General features: G+C 38.5%; 1 protein-coding gene across 1 annotated transcript in view; it reads left to right on the top strand.

The window, feature by feature from the left end:
* Nucleotides 1-20,412, top strand: part of ZFAND3 (zinc finger AN1-type containing 3) — a 135,115-nt gene that overhangs the window by 102,712 nt on the left and 11,991 nt on the right. Inside the window, exon 6 of the mRNA XM_066546547.1 lies at nt 12,686-12,856. Within this exon, the coding sequence (XP_066402644.1) occupies nt 12,686-12,856 (171 nt within the window). The remainder of the gene's footprint in view (nt 1-12,685; nt 12,857-20,412) is intronic.

Here is a 20,412-nt window from a genome sequence, read left to right as displayed (position 1 = left end):
GCCTTATTGCTGCTCATCAGCAATTACAAACAGGATGAAGTGCCTGGGACTGGCACTGATGTGGCAGGAGCTGATGGAGGCTGGGGGATGACACCAAACTGTGATCAGATGATGGATGGTGATGGCATTTTACTGCCTCAGCTTATTGCCTACTTCTGTGACATGCTGGATTGCCTGTTCCATGCTCCCATGTCTATCTGGATGGACAGATTGGTTTCCTCTCCTCCTGGTTACCTAAGAGCCTTCTCAAAGTGTTATGATTATTGTAGATTAAAATCCTCCTAGTGGTAAGGATCATAATAGTCATAGCAGTAAACAAAATTAAGGACTTGCTCTAATTTTATGATTTATTTCCACTGTTGCCTTTCTCAGCTTTACAAGCCCTCCTTGTTCATTAAAAATAGTGGATATGGTTCACCTGAACTTTCTTTTACACTGAAGGCATCCCATGATTTTAGACTAATTGAGTTAGTTGGAGAATCTAAAGAGATGGGTTTGGGGTCAATACATCAAAAAGTTTGTTAAAAGTCAGCTATAGCTGTGATGATCCTTGCCTCTAAGTTTAAATCTTCAGCTGTTCCTGGGAAGGTTTGTAAGGGCTTGTAAGCACACAATAATGGGGTTTTTTTGTTTTTTGGTTTTTTTTTTTTTTTTTTTGTAAAAAAGTCTTTCTTGATTTTTATCTATCACAGTCTAGCACATTTCTGTGCTAGACATCTAAATCATTACTTTACTAAACTGCAGTGAAAAAATGCCTTGAATTTTAGTCTGTATTTGCTTTGAACTAAACAGAAGTTTTGCAAGCATCTTCATAGTTCTTACATTAATCACTCATGCTGTTTACTTTTGAAGAGAATTTTCTTCCAAGTCGTGGAAAAAACACAGCATTCAGAAATGAAAAGGCGTGCAGCAGCATGACAGCATATGAAAACAGTGACTTCTGTCCCTGTCTATTCGGCACAGGCAAGATAAAATAAATAGATTATTTTTCTATCATCTTATGGTATTAGGATAGGAATACTTTTGCTGCTGTGTTAAAGTACACTAAACTAAGATGAATGGGAACTTTTCACAGTATTACTTTGAAATTAACTTTCACATTTAGTGGCTCCTAGGTGTACCTTTTCTTTGCATTGATCATCAAGTGAGGAAGCTAGATAGCTGAGGGGGCCAAAGGGATTAAAAATGTATTGTGGCTGTGAAAGCCCTCTTTCACATGCTGTATAGATAAATTACAAATACTTATCAGACATGCCAGTAATTTTTATTTAGGATTAACTCCTTTTACTTACCAGTCTGTTGTAGTCATTCTTGAAAGGACTGTTGGCCTTAAGAAATAAAATTAATGTTGTGGAATAAGATAAATAGATGAGCATGATAACATATGCTTATTAATGTTTCCTATTTTATAACATTATAGTCCCAAAAACCACACTAACTGAGATCAATTCTCTTAAGACTATATAAGGCAGTTGAACATGATCTCCAAGAAAGAAAACTCCTGGGTTTAAGAACAGTTTAATAATGAAAAAAAAATGTAAAAAAAGGAAAATAGCAAAAAGGAGAGAGAAATAACCAACTTTTGCCATCCAGTTCCTGAGCAGCAGCCCCTGGACAGCTTTCCCCCTGGTTTATATGCTGATCATGACACCATAAGGTATGGAACATCCCTTTGGACAGTGGGGGTCAGATGTCCTGGCTGTGTCCCCTCCCAGCTCATTTTGCCCACCAGCCCTTCTCACTGTTGGGGTGAGGTGAGAGGCTGAAAAGCCCTTTACTCTGTGTAAAACACTGCTTAGCAACATCTAAAACATCAGTGTTTATTCTCATCCCAAATCCAAAGCACAGCACTGTACCAGCTACTAGGAAGAAAATTCCAGTGGAAACCAGGACACTATGTTATGCAGATATTTGGTATATGCTGGTGTGGATTTGGTATATGCTGGTGTGAGTGGCAGAAACGTGCAATAATTCAGGTAGATTTTGGTTATTCAGAGGTTCATAGGTTATAAGAATCAATCATTTTTTCCCTTGTGGAGAGGAAAAAAACCCCAACCCAGTAAAACAGAAGTAAAATACAATAATCAGAATCTCTCTGTGGCTGGGGAAGAAGGGCCTCCTGGCCTGTGTGACCTCCCAGCAGGTGCTGACACACACACACCTCTGAGTACCTCATAGTACTCCCAGCTCTCTGAGGTCATTTCAAGTTCAGCATCCTAACAAAAAATGTCCTCCAAGTGCTTAAACTGTTGTTCCCACTGTCTTTATTTATCCTCTCAAATCACCCAAATTAGTCTTCTTTTATCCTTTGTACAGTTCAGATAAGCCCTTGAAACTTTTTTATTCTTCACTAAATAACCCCTTTAAGACTTTCTGGGTTTGTGTAAGTCCATTTCTCGGCTTTCACATGGCTTTATCTCTTTTTGCTGCTTTTGTTTCAATTTTTTCATCTGTTTTCATTTCCAAATTCTGAATCCCATCAAAAAGAACAACTTGGAGGAAAATGTACTTGGGTCAGTAGGACAGGATGATCTCTTGAGAGGAGTTCACATTGAATTGTCAGCCAATATGGAAATTATTTTGAATGTCAAACTAGAGGTAGCAGATGATAGGAATAAACACTGTCTGGATTAACTGTCTTAGAAACAGTATAGCTGGCTGATTAAGGGAAGAGAGATTTTTCCCCTCTGGTTGGCACTGGAACAGGTACCCACAGAGGCTGTAAAGTCTTAGTCTTTGAAAATTTTTGAAAATGTACCAGGCCCTGAGCAACCTGATCCAATTTCTTTGATGTTTTACTCTGCACTGCACAGGAGGCTGGACTGCATGACCTCCAGAAATCCCTTCCAACCTAATTTTTTCAGTGACACTAACGGAAAACAAATACGATGTGAGTCTTTAGAGATACTTAGTCTAACCTCAGTAGCATTTGTAGCACTTAATGAGAACTGAGGTCTGGAAGTACAGGCAAGCATTTAGTGCCTCAAGCACTTCAAGCTCTGTGGAGAAGAGCAAGGAGAGAGACTCTTGGAAAGGTGGGAGGGTTGGGATGGTCAATGCAAAGCAAAGATCTGGGAGAGCAGTCCAGGCAGCAGTGTTCTCTTGGGCCATGAGCTGATGAATGACCTGTGCTTTTGTAAATGAGACTCTCCTGTCCTGAAAAAACATGTGCTGCTGCCCTCAACATTTTCTCACTACACTTTCTCTATGGGCTGATGTTTTTCAGTCTGGTTGGTGAAATTGTTGCCAAATACAAAACTACGCAATTAAAAGGTTATTGTCTTTTAAAATTCAGATATTGCCACCTCTTTTTACCAAAGTCTTAGGGAATTATGACAAAGAATTTTGTCTTGAGTTTGTTGAAACTGAACAACAAATATTATGTCCTTTATGTATATTTTGGTTAAAATGAAACAGCTTTACCTTGATTATTTTTTAGTGGTTTCATGCCATGTTTAGTTTTCAGAACTCTAAAGATCTGTACGGTCAATTGAGTGATCTCTGACAGTAGGTGTATACTATGAAAGAATATACATCTATTGCCCTTACTTAACATTGCTCTCCCTACAGCTCTGAGGGAGAGCAATGTTAAGTATAACCAGAGACTGCTGGAAAAATTGCATCTCATAACTTTAAACAAAGCACATCCACTTCAGTTTCAAGGGTAAAGAAATAAGAGTTGTATGTCTTGCATTTCTCACCTACACTCTACTGGAAGAGGATTTGGGGAGCCTAGGGTTTGCTTTAATTTTGACAATATGGAGAATGTCACAAAGAATAGTTGAGATCATTAACTTTAAAGGCCTGGCTCCTGTCAGGTTGAAGAATTGAATTGATTTTACCTCAGCAGTCAGCATCTTGATCTGATCTGTTCAGATCAGACAGCTTCCTTGCAGGTATGCTTTAGCAAATGATACACATAATTTTAAATTTATAATTATAAACTTATAATTTATAATTTTAAAACTGTTACTTTACTGCACTGGGGATTTTTGAAATTAAGTTAAGCATTAAATAACTGGCCTGAAATAGATTTGAAACAAATAGCCACTTACATTTACTTTTTAATTCAGGTTTGGTTTTTTTTTACTACTTTAAAACGCATGTATCTCGCAGGGAACAAATCCATGATCAGATTCCTGCTGTGCTTTTTGATGTGAGTGCCCCAAAGGTTTCATCTGACTCTTCCTGAAGATCTCTATTCTGACTAATTATTTCAGTGAGCATCAGACAACTTCTAAGAACAAGTTTTCAGTGTTTTCATTTAGATCACAGTTTTCATAAGGACTTCAAAAATAAATGAAGGTAATTTAAAAGCCTTTTGGAAGTATTCTTTAGTCTGTTGAACACACACGGGGAAAGTGTAACTTCCTAGAAAGTGAGGAAGTTGTTTGTGTGAGAATTCCATCAACATACAAATGATGTCTTTTTTCTGTTTCTGTTCCAAATTATTTCCATAACATGAACTTTGAGGAATAACTAATAACTAATGAGAGCAAATTTTGGAGCAAAAGAGGATTGAAAAGCAGCTGGATATAAGATACAAGACAGTGCATGTACTGTTGCATCCTCCAAGTTTCACTGATCTGTTCTTCCTCTCCCTGGTCTTTGGTTCGGGTTTGTGTAGAAGCTGTCCAAACAGTAAGAACTACCTGGTAAACCAGCCTGACTTCTGGTGTACTGTAGACACCAACCAGGTGTACAGGAATTGTGTCCTCTGCCAGGGTTGGTTGTTCCCCCCTCACCCCCCCCCCGGCCCCAAAGTAACACAGTCAAAATATAAACTATATAATATAAATCATTAAGCTTTATTTAAAGTAATGGAATTAAAACCAAGTTTGAAGATGAATTAGCTGTACATTTCAGAATGTACTTTCTCACAAATGCATTCAGGAATTTTTTTATCAAAATATAAGGACTCTTAGGGTTTTTTCCTTGACATTAATCAGGTACAATCCTTGGAGCTATAGTCTCTCATTGCAAGATTTCTGTTACTAATGACATCACTGAAGTTCTGCACTTAAAAGAAAAATTAGTTTTTTGAAAGATAAATATTGGTAAGTATTTTTTTCACTGCTAGCAGGCAAGAGTTCTTTACAATTCCTCTTCTGAATATCTCTCTTAGCCTTGGAAAACCCTCATTATACCAATGGGGGAAGGGTCTACTAAGGCAAACTCTGTGTATGAATGAAAAATAACAGAGCAAATATTTTCTATATAGAACTTGTTTTAGGCTATTAGTTTGAAGAATTACCTTCCTGAATACTGTATACCATCTGATTGATGAGGACATAGCTGGAGTATACCACTAGGATTTGGAAGCAGAGCAGCACTGCTTATTTATGCACGCTGCAGCTGAGTAGCAAATATGAAATATTTATAACATTATCTATTCTTGCTAATCATATTTTAGAGAATTTCACAAAGCAAAAGAAGGTTCTCATTAAAGTCAGCAAAACCAAAACTATGATATTGCTGAATGCTTTCAAGTTTCCTATTTTATCAGGACCAGTGTGAGCTTATTTGTGTGTATTTCTACATACATATTCAGATATGTAAATATGCATATTTGAATACTACTAAGTAGTCTTCAGGTGCTGAGGAATGGCCAGGATGTTCATGATCTGTCTTCATAGGTTCTTCATAATGTGTATTAGTGTTATGCCTTTTTTCTTTCTACTTGTGTCTTGTTCTTCCATTTAGCTATTTGTAGTGTGCATTATCCTTTCACTTAATAATCCTGTTCTGATTATTCAGGCCACTTAGGATGTCATTTGTTCTCTAACTTCAAGTGTCACCAGAATCAGCCTTTGTCCCTCTCCCAGCCCTAGCCCTGTACTATTAAAGTACATTGTTTAATAATGAGAAAAGTTCAAATTGACACCATAAAATATTTTTTTGTAATTTTTTTGAGTTTAGTGTCGTGGCCCTTTTTCTCTTCTGGCCTTTTCAAGGTTCATTATTTATAATAGTCTGAATATATGAAGATGACATGCTGCTTGTGAGCCATTAAAAAAACCCCCACCAACAACCTAAACCAGCTTCCCTTAGCATCCTTAGAATAGTATCAAGTTTCTACCCTGCATCAATTGCCCCCAGTAGTCAAGGCAATGAGAATTCTGCCTCATGCCTGTACACACCAGCAGTCACTGAGTGTGTATGATGTTGCTTCAGCAGCTGTTCTTAAACACGTTCTTCAGGTGTTTACCCTTGGAGCATGAGATGAACAGCAGGCCTGGAATGTCCAACCTGTTCTCTCTTCACAAACTCATCTGTTGTGGCTCTGGAGGTTTTCAGGCTTCTCGCATGGGTGTAATTCAGGAAAGGAACCCCACTCATGTAGTTTTCTAAACAAACAAAATCCTTCTGTCAGCCAGCAGCAGTAGAGGTGGCCATTGCCTCAGGAAATGTTCTAACTAATTGAAATGCCTGAAGTTAATCCATCAAAGGAACTGTACGTACAGGTGCCTGAATACATTTAGATATGTGCTTGTTTGAATCAATCTGGTATATAAGTACAAATGTTTGAGAAAATAAATTAACATTTCATTTAACTAAAGACATGCTGACATCAGAGAGTATGGGGGAAGTAATGCAAAAACTTAAATGTAAAGCAGATGTACTATGGGAGCCTAAATGCAAGATGAAAACTAATTAGCTTTTCACAAAATTTAACAATTATGAGTTTTATTGACAGGAAAGGATAATACCATTTTCACACTTTTTCTAATTATACCTTAGCTAAAATGCATGCAGATGCCTATGTAGTTTGCTATTTCTCATACATTTTCAGCATTCATTAGATTAGTCTCTTCTGTTTCATTAGAGATGGTAGTTAGAACCCTCATTAAGTTACACTTCCTCTTTCCAGGTGACAATACTGGCAATATGGGTTTAAAGGAGAACAAAAACTGAATGGTGGGAAGGAATTAGTATAAAATTTTTAATTTTATTTTCCTGTTCATGAATCTTAGAAGTAAGAAAGGCTGAAGGTAGGAGAGAGGTCAGGAGATCTGCTCTGCTTAGAGCAGAGTCACCTAGAGCAGGCTGGGGCCTGTGTCCACTCAGGTTTTGAGTACCTTCATAGATGGAGCCCCCACAAACCCACCTGGGCAACTTATGCCAGTGTCAGCTCTCCCCTACAGTAAGAAAGCCTTTTCTTATGTGCAAGTGGAATGTTACCCAAACTGTATGTATGGTTACTCCCCCACACTTGTCTGTTTTCCTGAAATCATATAATTAATACCCATTCACTCACATACATGGATACATGTATCTGTATATCCTCTTTTCTAGCAACACATGTCATGTGTGCCAGCTGTCATTTTGGAAAAATGAAGCCATGCTGTTGTTGAACATGAAAATACCACTTACACCCAAAGCAGTATACATGCTAAGTTCCTTTTTTGTTTTTTGAGGGTTTGTTTTTGGGGTTTTTCTTAAATTAATCCAATGCTTCAAGTCTGTTACGGAATCCTTTTTCTTAGCTCTATTGCAAAGCGGGAAGGAGAATTTTTCTGTCAAGAGTTTGAAGCACATCAGTAATGTTTCAGATTTGTAACATTTTGCAGCAGTTCTCCCACTAATGTGTCTCAAACAGCTAGGCTGAAAGTTGTGAGGGGTTTTTATTGGTTGTTTTTACTCATTAGAGCTGGAAACAACTACTGTTGCATGGTTTTGGTGATGGATGAGAAATAATAACTTATGTAATACAACTTATGGGTGTTATTTATAGTCTCCAGTGTGATTTCATGGAGAGCCTCCTGAGGCAAAGAAGCAACTGATGGGATGTGAGTTCTACAGAGACTGTTCCCATGTGGTCTCTCTATTCCACATTGTTTAGGGACATTGAGTTTTAGTGCTGTTGCTTTTAAACTCTATGGAGGGGAAAAAATAAATTGGTGAAATAATGATGCTAAAGGCCCTGCAATGATACTAGAAAAGAGATTGTGTGGTTAAATATTACCAAAGGGCTTATGTAAGATATTTTTGAGACATCTGTAGTGTTTTAAAAAAAACTGAGGTGAATTCACAAAAGAAATACATTTCTTATGATTGGTAGTGCTTCCAAAGAGGTGCACAGCCTTGAGATGCAGTCACGATTGTGTGAGAAGAAAAGATAAGATGTTCATTTCAATGAAATATCAGAGTTTCAGAATAACATTTTCCACAGCACTGTGCAGCAACAGGGAGGGACTGAGGCAGTCACAGTTGTCAGACTTGGCTTATGAGGTGTTAGTCTTGATTTTCTGTTTCTTTATTAATAGTCAACAAACAAAAGGGTTTTGGAACCACTGTGTTAATTTTAGATTCATTTGAACTAGAGAGATTATTTTAAATTATGATTCTGGTAAATGTGATAGGGAAGATTTGTATGGAGGCAGTTTTTTCTAGATGAAATTTTTAATGCATAATCAACATGCCAGGCAGTTAAGTAATCCCTCATCTAAGAACAGAATAATGAATTTTAAAAAAGAAAGAAAACAAACCAACTAGAAATTGGCAACAAGCTATTGCTCAAATTTTAGTTAATCCATATTACATTGTTGTTGTCTGTGACTATGCAAGTTTCTTCATGGGCAGAGATTTTAACAGTTTAAGCTGCTTCTAAAATAGTTTCAGGGGAGATGGCAGTAATGTTTGAGGTTTCATTAAAGACTGCTTGTTCTGGTGTTTGCACAGACAGCTGAGATCATAAATGCCAGTCTGTGTGATGGGTTCTTTGTGATTAGAAAAAAACCTGATTGAGTGCCTCAAAAGCTGTCATGAAACCAGAGATTAAACAGATTCATCTTGAACAAAGCAGCAGCAGAGGAGAGATCCTCTTTTTCTTATGATTTTCCCACCTCTTCCATTTTCCTCCTTCCCTGTTAAGTTTTTTTAGCCCGTGTCTCTGTTGGGCCTAGAGCATCCCACTCTCTCCCCAAATGCCATGGAGGAGCCATCATGATTGGAACTGATGCCATCTGCATGCAGCCTGCAAACTCCTCCAAGGCTGGAGAGTAAGGGAGTGAAAATCAGCTCAGGCACCATTTTTTTGGAAAAATTTTGAGGGGAGAATATGAGTAATGAAGATGAGAACAGGGACAGTGAGGAACAAATGTAAGTCTCTGTTCATGACATAAGAGTTTTAAGAACACTGCTCTGCTTATTGATTCCAGACAAGCCTCCAGTTTCAGCCTTGCCTAACTGAACTTCTTTGTTCTCTCATTTCAAATGGGAGTTTGATTCACAATTAGAAGGATCTCCACCATCAGATATCAGAAGAATCCTTGCTTCTTAACTCAGAATTAAATTTCCAGTGGGGATGTGTCAATGGCAGTTACTCTGCTTAGTAGTTTCTTCCAGAAATTTTGGGGATTTCTAATCCTTATTGTTCATTTTTACAGAGAAGTTTTATGATTTTTACATCTGTGGGTAGAAGAAGAGCATTTTTGTTTTTCTCTCAGACTGGGTATTTGTTGGTTTAGGTGCAATAATAAAATGTAAGTTGAGCATGGAAAATGTTTCTTACAAGCAAAGAAAGAAGTAACTGTTGTTGAATTAACCAACTTTCTGAGAAAAGCCACTGTCAGTCACTGGCTGAGAGAATCCTCTTCTCTGTAGGCTTTGTTGGTTGTTTAAAGGTTCATGCTGGGCATTTATTCTTGATTCTGGTTGCAGCACTTCAGCCTGTATTCCTAGGGGGTTTTTTCAGTTGCACTCCAGGTAGTAAAGCTATGTAGGGCAATTTCATTTTGCTATCAGATCTTTGAACTTTAAGATTGCAAGATTCCAGGTGCTGGAAGATGTATCTCGTGTCCTGTACTGCATGTGTCAGTATCATGAAAAGCAACGTGATCTGGAAGAAATCCACACTGGACTGACTCTAAGAGGTCTGATTTCTGCTCTGTGCTTTCTCCTTGCTTGCTGTACTTGCCCATGGGAAGATGGAAGTGTGTGAGCTGTGGGTCTGGTTTGTGATAAGTGTTAGCTTGGACTCCTGTGTTCAAGGTCCTGGGCAATCAGTGATCAGAGAGATGGTGCTGTCCCTGAGAGCCAGGTTGAGTTTGCCTCAGTGCTAAGTGGTTTAGCTTATGGCAGAGAGATACACATTGTAAAAAATGAGATATCTATAATTTCTATGATAATGAACAACTCATGTTAATATTCAGTTAGTCATTACCAATTAACTGAAAGTGTATGATTAAGTATTTTCATTTGTAGGACTACTAGCCTGACTTGAGGTAGCTGTTTTTCTCATTAAGGCGTATGGTTTCATTAACTTATTAGACACTGCCTGACTCACACCATGAATTGGACTTCAGGATCAGCAGACCACTATGGTTTCCATCAGTGTAATTCAGAATACCAAACTTGCTTCTGAGAACTACCAGAATGGCTTATATTTCCAGAGGCAAATATGGGGGGGGGCAGCTGTTCCATACTGGCAGTGTATCTGAGTAGTGAATAAACTGCAAATGATGTGCATCTTCCATTTGGGGCAGCAGGGTGGGCTGGGGCAGGTTTTACTGCACGCTGAGTCAGCCAGCTCACAGGACAGAATCTGCCTGTTGGAGGGGGTGTCCTTATACACCCCAGCCTGGTGTTCTAGCCACTCTGAAAACATGTGTCCATGGGACATGAGTTGGGATCTCTGTTCAGGGAGTCAGGCAGTCTGTTCAGAGGATCTTTCCCTTGAACTGTTATCTCCAGAGATTTAAGACAGGACTAGTTGTTCCATAGCTGTATTAATGCATTATGCACTACATTCTTTTCCTTGCCAAGGCTCCTGCACAGCCAGGCATGCAGAGGTGGAGTACATTATGTACTGAATGTTAGTTTAGGCCTAATATATGTATTTTGTAAGGTGTAAATTGTAATCTGTGACACTGATCAAAAAGGTGGCTGTCTTGAGGCACACATCAGATAAAATCATTGCAGCTTAATAAAAACTTATCACCTATATGCAGTGCAGAAAGGAGTTCACTCTTCTATGAAATGTGAGATACAGAAACTTTATACTTGTTGGAAAGCCAGGCACATTTTCAGCATATCTTAAGAGCAGTGTGGCAGAAACAAACAACATAGGCCCCAGTGAGGCAAGGTGTTTATTTGTAATGTCTGTGAACAGTGGGGTACAACAGGAAAAACACTGTGCCACAAGGGCTGAAACACAGGTAAGAAATGTGAATTAGTCTGTATTGCATGTGAGGAGCCAGGAGAAGTTAACAGAGCCTCCCCCAAGGGAGAAGCTACCATGTATTCCAAGTCTGACTCCTTTAGGTGTTTACTCAAGGAAAGTCATGATGTTGATCAGCAGTGGCTCAGGTAAGATAGCTGACACATCAAGGTTATGGACAGTGTTGTATCCATGGCAGTTACCTTCTCCTGCCTAATCCAGGACAGCACAAAGCAGACATAAGCAATGGAATCTTAGAATAATGGTACAGACATATTCAATGGGTTACCATCCTGGCAAAAAGATAGATTTAGCCTATTATTTGTTGGATTAATGTTGGTTGTAAAGGGATTTAACTCAGCTAATGGGCTTTTTCTTCCTTGCTCACCATCATGCAGTAGAATACTGACTGATTGCAGTAATGTCTTTCAGCAGCTCCTTGCAGCACTGCAACCAACAATTTAATTTTTAGTACAGTTGGGATTAGATTTATTTGCAGTTTGTATTACAAAGAAATACAGCACTGATTCTACTGTGCACAGATCTGGGAAGGGAAAATATCTTTTCTGACCTGACTTGGTTTGCAGAGCAGCAGATCCACTGAAATGTCATGTCTCTGACATGCCACAAAAACAAGGCTTGGGCATCTCACTGTTCAGTCAATAACGTGCATTCCATGTGTTACTCTAGAACCGTTGTCAGTACACTCTCCATTGTAAAAAATAAGAAAGGCTGAAAAAAGAAAAGGCACTACACTACCTGAAGTAAGACTGTTATAAACTTTAACTCTTAAAGGCTTTCCACAAACCATTTTCTTACAAGCTGAAATTTATGAAGTTATTAATGCAAATAGTATTCTGACTAATACTTTAGAAATGGCTGGGCATTTGGAATTTATAGGATGTATGTACAGATCATGCTTATTTTGTTTGGGCTTGTATTGTTGGTGTATACTAATTTACATTTAAATTGTTATCCATGTGAAAAGAGAGGGAAGCACGGTATGGTGCTTTCATGTACTGCCTTCAGTCATAAGAGATACAATTTACATGCTGTGCTTGAAAAATCCCCCTCCTGTCCAGGGAGGAAATAGGTCAAACCTGTGCTAGGTTGTTTTCAATCACTTCAGTCAGTTTGTGTGGGGACACCGAAGGCGGTGCAGGAGAAAATAAACGAGATAACAGATGAAGCCTGCAATTGTTTAGGATGGTGTATGCTCTACATGTATCTCCATATGACCCAGCCAAGGCTGGAAGGAAGCTAATCAGTTCACTTTATACTCAGTATTGATAGCAGGAGGTGTTCTTACAGGGAACAAAGATAATTTGTCCTTTACTTGATGCTCATTTTGGTTATTAAGAAAACATGCATATGCAATACAATGGGAGATATCACACTGCTTGCTGTGATACCTCTGAAAGCAATATATCAGCTGAAAGCAATATACCTTCAGTCTGTCTAAAGGGATGCCTCAGCAAGGAAATTCTAATATTTTTCCTAAAATATTTGTTGTGAATACAACAGATTCACAGTCGGAGAGTGAGGCTTCTCCTGTGAAACGGCCACGGCTACTGGATGACAGTAATGACAGGCCTGAAGAAACCAGTCGATCCAAACAGAAGAGTAGACGTCGATGCTTCCAGTGCCAAACAAAACTGGAACTAGTACAGCAGGAGCTGGGATCGTGTCGCTGTGGTGAGTACAGCTCGGCAGTAGCACCCGGCTTTCGAACGCAGCCGTGCTCAGGTCTGGGTCACACATGGAAATACAGAGAACACTTGTGTTTTTCACCTTGCAAAGAAGCTTTAAACAGAAGCTATAGCTTCCATTGGTAGCAAAAAGTTATAATTAGTTCCTCAAATTTCCCCTTTAAAACTTTGGCCTTAATGCCTTGTCTCAAGAGATGCCAGATATTAATGAATTCAGCTTCAGAAGTTCCCTTTAAGGCAGGAAGGGCATCATACCCACTTGACAGGAGAAGAAGCACAAAGCACATCAATAAATAAAGCACAAAGCACATCAATAAATATGCAAAGAAGGTTTCTATAAGGTGTAAAGGAACATAGGTCAGTAGCTGGTTCTGGATGTTATAATTACATAAATATTGAAAACTTAAATCAAAAAACCCCCTCTAACAGAAAATATTTCCATTCTCACACTTAGTTTGTGTGGGGAAGACTTACTGTTCACCATACACTTAAAATCATCCAACTTGGCTTTTCCAAAGTTGATGACAGTGTTCAGGCAGTTGAATTGAAGACAATAATCCCATGCAGGCAGCTAATTTGGGGTTTCACATTAAATGCAAATAATCTTTCTGAAACAATAATGTTTCAGAACATTATTCAGAACATGTTAATGTGACTGGATTCCAAAGGAGATGCTCTCTCCTTCATGGAACAATTGTGTTCTTAACTGGTTTAAATGTGCTTGTTAGACCCAGTGATAATGGCATGTGGTAGTTTTACCTGCTAATTATTTTTTCATATAATCATGTATTGAGGGTTGCATTGAACTCTCTGACAGTCGTTTTATTGATACATTTGGAGAAGTTTGTTTCAGTTACTCCATTGTGTCTCAGACAGGGGATAATTTCCAAGGGATCTGCACAAGTGATAGGTGCAATTCATGTTGCACCTGTCAAATATAACATCTCGTGTTGAAACCATTATCTGGAGAGAAGGCATGTCCTTCTGAGCAGCAGTGTGGAGAGGAAGGGTGGGCTAAGGTAGTAACAGAGACAGTTAATCCTATACTGAATACCAAATGCCAAGTGAGGAGAAGCGATAGAAAGCTGCAAAGATTTTGGGTTATGCTTTGTTCTCTTCTTCAGCATCTGTCTGTCCTCAGGCTCTAGAGATTACTATTGTGTTGGGCTCTTTTGGACATGAGATAAGGCTTTGTTTTGACATTGGCGCACTGGCACAGAACTTACATGATATGTGAAGCCACCAAACATGAAATCAATAGCTATAATGTTGAAATTCCTGTTATGGAAATCATGTGTCAGGATACTTTGAAGTGTCTGGTAACATTTTTTTTATCAAACTGAAGAAATTCAGGGCTATCAATGACACATTTTGGTATGGCTCTTTCTGCTCAGCATGGAGCAGGAATTTCTGAGAGGCAGGAATTTCTGTTCTTGGTCTGCTGTTGTCAAGTATATAACAACTGAGCCTGCTCACAGGCACCTGATTGAAATTGCAGAATGGTCCCAAATAGTGGGAGAGTTTGAATTTTGGGGTGGATTGGAAAAATGATTGCTTAACCATTATGTAACATCATTAATCTTTCCTGCATTCTGCAATATTGGAGCTATGTAAGAGCAATTACATTGAAAGCAACTTTTAAAAAGCCCTTTCATTGATCAGTAATGTTTTTAAAATTATATAAGACCTGCCTTTTTTTCTGTAAACTGGATTACAGATACATTTAGCTGGTTCCTCTCAAGTTTTCATGAAGTGGTTCCATAATTCAATACTGTTGTAATATAAATGTTGTAGGAATTATTCTTTAATTTTCTTCTATTGGATATATATAGCTTTATGGAAATACTTCTGTTAAAGTTCATAAAATGTGTTAATAAAACATGAATGTGAAAAAAATTCTGAATTCCTCAGCCAATAAGTGAGGAGATGAAAATTTGCATTCCTGTATTACATCCTACACAGTTTATAGTTTGGATTATAAACATTTCTATTCTGTACTTTTAATGAGAAAATAGAAGGCAGGAGTCTATTTCCATGTGTCCAAGAGGCTAAAAAAAACTGGAAATCTTTGGTTTCTGTGCAGTTACAATGTTTCATTAATACTGTGTGCAGTAAGGGTCTGTTATCTTTGCTCTGATGTGATGTCAGTGTGGGCATACCCTGTGCCACCTACCTTTAATAGTCAGATTAATAAGAAGCAAGCCAAATGCTACCACTGAGCCACCCTGGGCACCTCAGCTTCACATCACCCAAACTGCTTTACCAATGATCAGCAGCATGTGTCTCTGGTCAGTTTTAAAGATGCTGCCTGAGAAACCATTCTTGCTAGCTTGCCCTGCTGTCTGTAAAATTAGTTTGCTTTAGGTCATGAATGACAAGCCCATTCAAAAACCCTGGGAGGACGTGATGGAAATGCAGTAGAACAAATCTGTCAAACTGTGCTTTGTTTAAAATGTTTTCTAAATCCACATGACTGGGTTATACTTTTCTGTCCTAATGTGAAGCACAGGTAATGAATGATGTGTGGTCAGGTGGAGGTGATGAGATAGAATCAACTGGTATAAAATAAGCGCATACACTCTTCAAAAGTAATGGTCAGCATAGAACATTGTTTGAACTGAGTTTTGAACCACTGCTATTAAATTCTTGGCATCTTAATCCTGAACTAAAGCAATGGGAAAAAATGGGGGAAACTCCTCCCAGTTTTAAACATTAAGAGAAAATCTGCTATCAGGATCGTTAAAAAGGCAGACATCATCTTCAGAATGATGAGTGTGTGCGTTTGCTTGGATGTAAGAAAAAAGGATTTAAAGCATAAAAATGTTGATCCAAAGCTGTGTCTGAAACAGTCTTGTTAAAATCCAAATTCACTCCACAGACCAACAATTTAATTGTTTCCTGTTGTGTATCTTCTTGTCCTAAAGTTAAAAGTACTGGAAATCATCTTATTTTTTGATGATTTGTCCTGGTGAATCCTCCAGTGAGATTTTTAGTGAGACATAGTGGAAAGGAAAATTTATACATACTGAACAGTGTTTTAATGTAGATGTATCTGCAAATACTGATCCAGTTAACTGGGACTTGTCCAACAAGTCACAGCCTTTTTGGAAAGGAGACAGAGAGAGTGACTGGTGCTTTACATCAGCTCAGAGATCTTTGGGAGGCTGCTGTATTGGCTCTCCTGTCTCCTGTAAGCCCTGTCCAGAGGGAGGTGATGCTGCTGAGCTTGTTCCCTTGACACTACATGGAATTTTAGACAGATTTGACAGTGCTGCAGGGCTTTGCTGTGAAGAACAACAATTCACTACTGAGAAGGGAGTTCCAGCAATTCAAACACAACATTTTTCAGATGTAGAGAGATTTGTTTGTTTTCATACACACATACTCTCAAGATATTTTTTCATTCTTCTTCCGCTGTGTTCAAGTTACTAACTGCTGACAAGAAATTCATATCTCATAAATAATGCTTAAGAGCCATTGCTGTATAAATTGAATGTGTTATGAATTGTGATGGGTCTTTTTGTAGCATTCTACGCCCGGAGCAGGAAGAACAGAGGATGTCATTTTCATTAATTTCTAATGAGGCGCCAATTAAAGCTAAGGAAGGAACTCAGAAGGGAAGAGTCACAGAGCTCCCCTGAATCCTGTGCCCCGGGGCTGTCAAACGAGTGTGCTGCCAAACCTCCTCTGAAAGTTCCAGTAAATTACAAACTCATCCAGAGCACACACAAGACAAATTCGGCTTCCCTTTGATCTTCAAAAGAGCAATTTGTAAGATGAGTTCTGAGCCTTTTCACACAGCAAACTGGGAGAAGTGATAGGAATTGTTAATTGCTGATGCACTTTGCAAGCTCCAGTGAGAAAGAGAAATTTTTAAATGAATTCTCATTTTGAGCTTCTGATGGCATAACCTTTGTACCAACACCACTAAAACAAAATCAGCTTATTGTGCACTGTTTGTAGGTGACAGTAAGAGTAGGCAAGTCCTGCAGATAGCAGTGTTCTCTAGTTTGGCCCTTCCAATAGTTCAGTGTCTTACAATGGGTAATGATTGTATTGAAATCATTTTTATTTAATATTAAATTTAGGAGTCAGTTTTATCATCAAAGAATTGCAGGAATCATACTCTTCCAGTTACACTGTTACAGCATTTTTGCAAGCACTCTGAAATCAACCGCCTGTGATCCTTGATCTGAAAAAGAAGTTGTTGCCTCAGTGGTGTCATAACTGGATGGTTACCAGAGAGTTGGTTCAAAAGTAGGGACACTGAATGTGTGAGTGGAAGTAGCTATAAAACACTGAGTTTTGGAAATGTATTGTAAAAAATACAGGTTGATTAGTTGCAAATAACACTCTAAATTTCTAGGCCTGCCCTTAATTGCTTGACTAGATGTATATTGCTACTAAATAAAGTCATGTACAGTTTTAAAAGACACTGAGCTGTAAACTTTTACTCTATAGAAACTATTTGCACAGAAAGCAAAATTTAATTTTATGAAAGAGGCTTACAGTTTTACAGTAAAAAGCAGTTCTGGTAGCACAAGCCAACATGCAGAACTCTTCAGTGATCTTGTTTTTGGAATTGCATGCGAAATATGATCCATTCTAGTCAGCAGTTAGAGAAAAATTAGTGTAGGGTGCCAGCTCTGCAGCAGCTTTTGTGTAGAACACTTTGGTGTTTGTTGGCCACATCCTTATGGGTGTGTCTGTACCTCAGACTCCACCTGGCTCTTGGCGATCAGAGGGGTGCCTGAGATAATGGGCCCTGCAAAGCAAGCCAGGCTGCAGCTTCCAGCAGCAGTGCCATTTGTTTGTGTGCTTCTCAGATAGGAATTGTAATGTTTTTCCTGTTCTTGGGCCAGAGGGGGTACTTAGGAGGACGGGAAGACATTGAAACCTTCCAGCTTGATCATACTTGAAAAATAATTGCTCAGTCATGTTGCAAACATGATCAAACGCTTGCTAGCCATATTTCTTGCCTGTGTGGACAAGAAAGCTTTTCTTGGAATTTTACTGGCCTAGGTTATGTTGTAAGAAGCTACAATTTCCTGGAATGCATCTGGCCTAACAGCTGTGCACTCGCTGCTGCTCTTGGGGGAGGCTGCTGTGAGCACTAACCTCAGGCAGAGGTGAAGGCAGAATGTGGTGGTTTGCAATTTTAATTTGTGAGATGTTGGCAAGTACTGATGTTTGTCTGCTTTTTGATTGGAAGGGATGCAGTTCACAAGTGGCCTCTACAGCAATAAGACTGAGCCAGGAAACAAGAGTCAAGCTTTGCAACTCAGCCAGAGAGCCACCTCAGGGTGCTGAGCACCTGGAATTGAGGGTGGAGCACATGACCCACGACAGCCTGCTCCTTTAGAAGGGCATAAATTTCCTTCCTAGTTACTGTGCTTATTTTTCACATCCCTGTTTTTCATTTAGTTCTGTATAAATCTATAACAATCTCTTGAAATTCTTTTCTTGGTGTTACTGTTGGTTTGTTTTGTTTGGTCTAAGCACAGAGATAAGAGGGAGAGAAAAACAGACTCCTATCAAGCACTAGCAGAAACAAAATACATCCACACAGCAGAGACTGTACTTACAGATAAAATGGCAGCAAGTCTCACTGTCAATGAGTAATCAAAAAAGTGGAAGAAAAGCAGCTGCAGATTCTTAACTTGGATAACAGAACTGCTGGTCCATAAATACAGGAGATGAAGCACTTGTTTGGATTGTGCCAAAATAAATTTGGAGTGATTTGATTTACTCAGTTAATTTAGAAATAATCTTCAGAAAAACAGGAAAAAAGAAACAAATTTGAATAGATAAGCTGCTCCATCTTTATACAAAGTTGTCAAACATGTATTGAAACTAATGTTTCTTTTAAAACTTGGTCATATATTAAATCATAGTTCCATTTCCATGGAACCTTTTTCTGTGGAGGAGAATTTGTAATGGTGCTGGTAAATTCACTTTCTAGATGGATAAGGTTTATCTGGTACAAGCCAAAATGGCTTCAGGGCATGATTCTGTCTTGGTATAACAGATGTACTTCCATTGATTGAGACGAAATATGCACAGTGCTTCTGGAGAGTATGAGTCAGCCAGTTCAGTAAGAAGTATTAAAATAAATCTTATTAGTGACTGGTTACTACAGCCCTGGCAAGTCTTACTGTCAGCTTGTAAGATGTGCCACATTCAGCTGTCCTATGTTGGCTGTTCTCCTAAGGGAGTTGCTCCCAGAATAGTTCTTTTGCTTCAGCCATTTCAGGAATGTCCAGCATCTTACCTTATATTGCTGCAAGTATTAAAAAAATACCTAACAAAACACAAAGACTATTGTAGTTTGAACTTGAACTTAGAGGGGGGAGGGGGGTTTGTTTTGTTGTATTTTATGAAGATGTTATTCCAAGACTCCAGTTTAATGGATGGGGAATAGGAGCTGTTAACTAATGTTGGTTTTTCTAGTATGTATTCTGAAGGTACTGGAAATGAAGAAGTAGTTGATTAATTGGTGCATCCTAGACTCCAAGTGTAGGACCCAGAAAAATGCTTTAGTGTCTAGGTTTCAGAAAAGCTGTCTGCAGCTTTAAAAGTGTTAATGGAGTTCATGCTCCTTATAATTAGGAATCATGAAATATTGTTTGAAGAGGCTCCAGTAGAATTCTCCGGCTTGTTCAATTAACATGGGTTTCTTTCAGGATGTGCTGATTTTGATTTCTTCCATTGTGCTACCAAAAGTTTGGCAGTGTTGATTTAGTAATATGTACTGAGCCTGTTCCTTACCTTCCTGTAGTCCCAATCAGTCCATTTAATTGAAATGGGCTGCTCATCTCTTAAGTCCCCAAGTCCTCCTTAAGTAAAACAAGTTAGGCTGTTCCTTCTAAAAACAAAAAGTGGTTTTATTTTGACATTACTGATGTAGTAAGTCCATCACTATATAACCTTCTGGGGTTTTCAAATGGGAACTGCAGTGCTGGGTGAAAAATCAGCATTTTGTAAGTGTGCCACATTGAATCTCTTCCCTACATACCTGTATTGTAGTTACAGAAGAGTGAAGTGTGTCCATAAAGAGAAAGATGATACAATTTTTTAATTGTCATTTATGCACAAGAGACACATGGCCTAGTGAACTTGAACATAAAAAGCTATCTGAGACTATCTCATATCTTTTCCAGGTACCTTTAGGGAAGTATTTGCTCAGTCTCTGAGTCATTTTTTTCTTAGGAAAAAAGGACAGATAAGTCCCCCTTAAAAATGATTCAAATATGTCCATATGTTAAAAACAGCTGTACACAGAAGTACTGATTCTACTAGTATTTGATAATTGAAGTAGACACAGAAGGTCCAAAAATATGCCATAATAATCTGATTAATCCTGAAGGAACATTACCAGCTACTTAAGGTAAGGCTTAGGTAGCGATGAATGTAAATTTTGTTGATGAAAGTCTAAGATATTTGCAGGAAGAAGTGAGGAAAGAACATAGCCACAACTGCTGTACCAGAACTGGGAGGAGAAAAAGGATAATTGAAAGGAATTGTCTAAATTTGCTTGAAAAG

This window comes from Molothrus aeneus, chromosome 3, assembly GCF_037042795.1.
Source record: "Molothrus aeneus isolate 106 chromosome 3, BPBGC_Maene_1.0, whole genome shotgun sequence".
NCBI lineage: Eukaryota > Metazoa > Chordata > Aves > Passeriformes > Icteridae > Molothrus > Molothrus aeneus.
The sequence above is the reverse complement of the archived record's forward strand: the minus strand, read 5'-3'. Positions and strand labels throughout refer to the sequence as shown.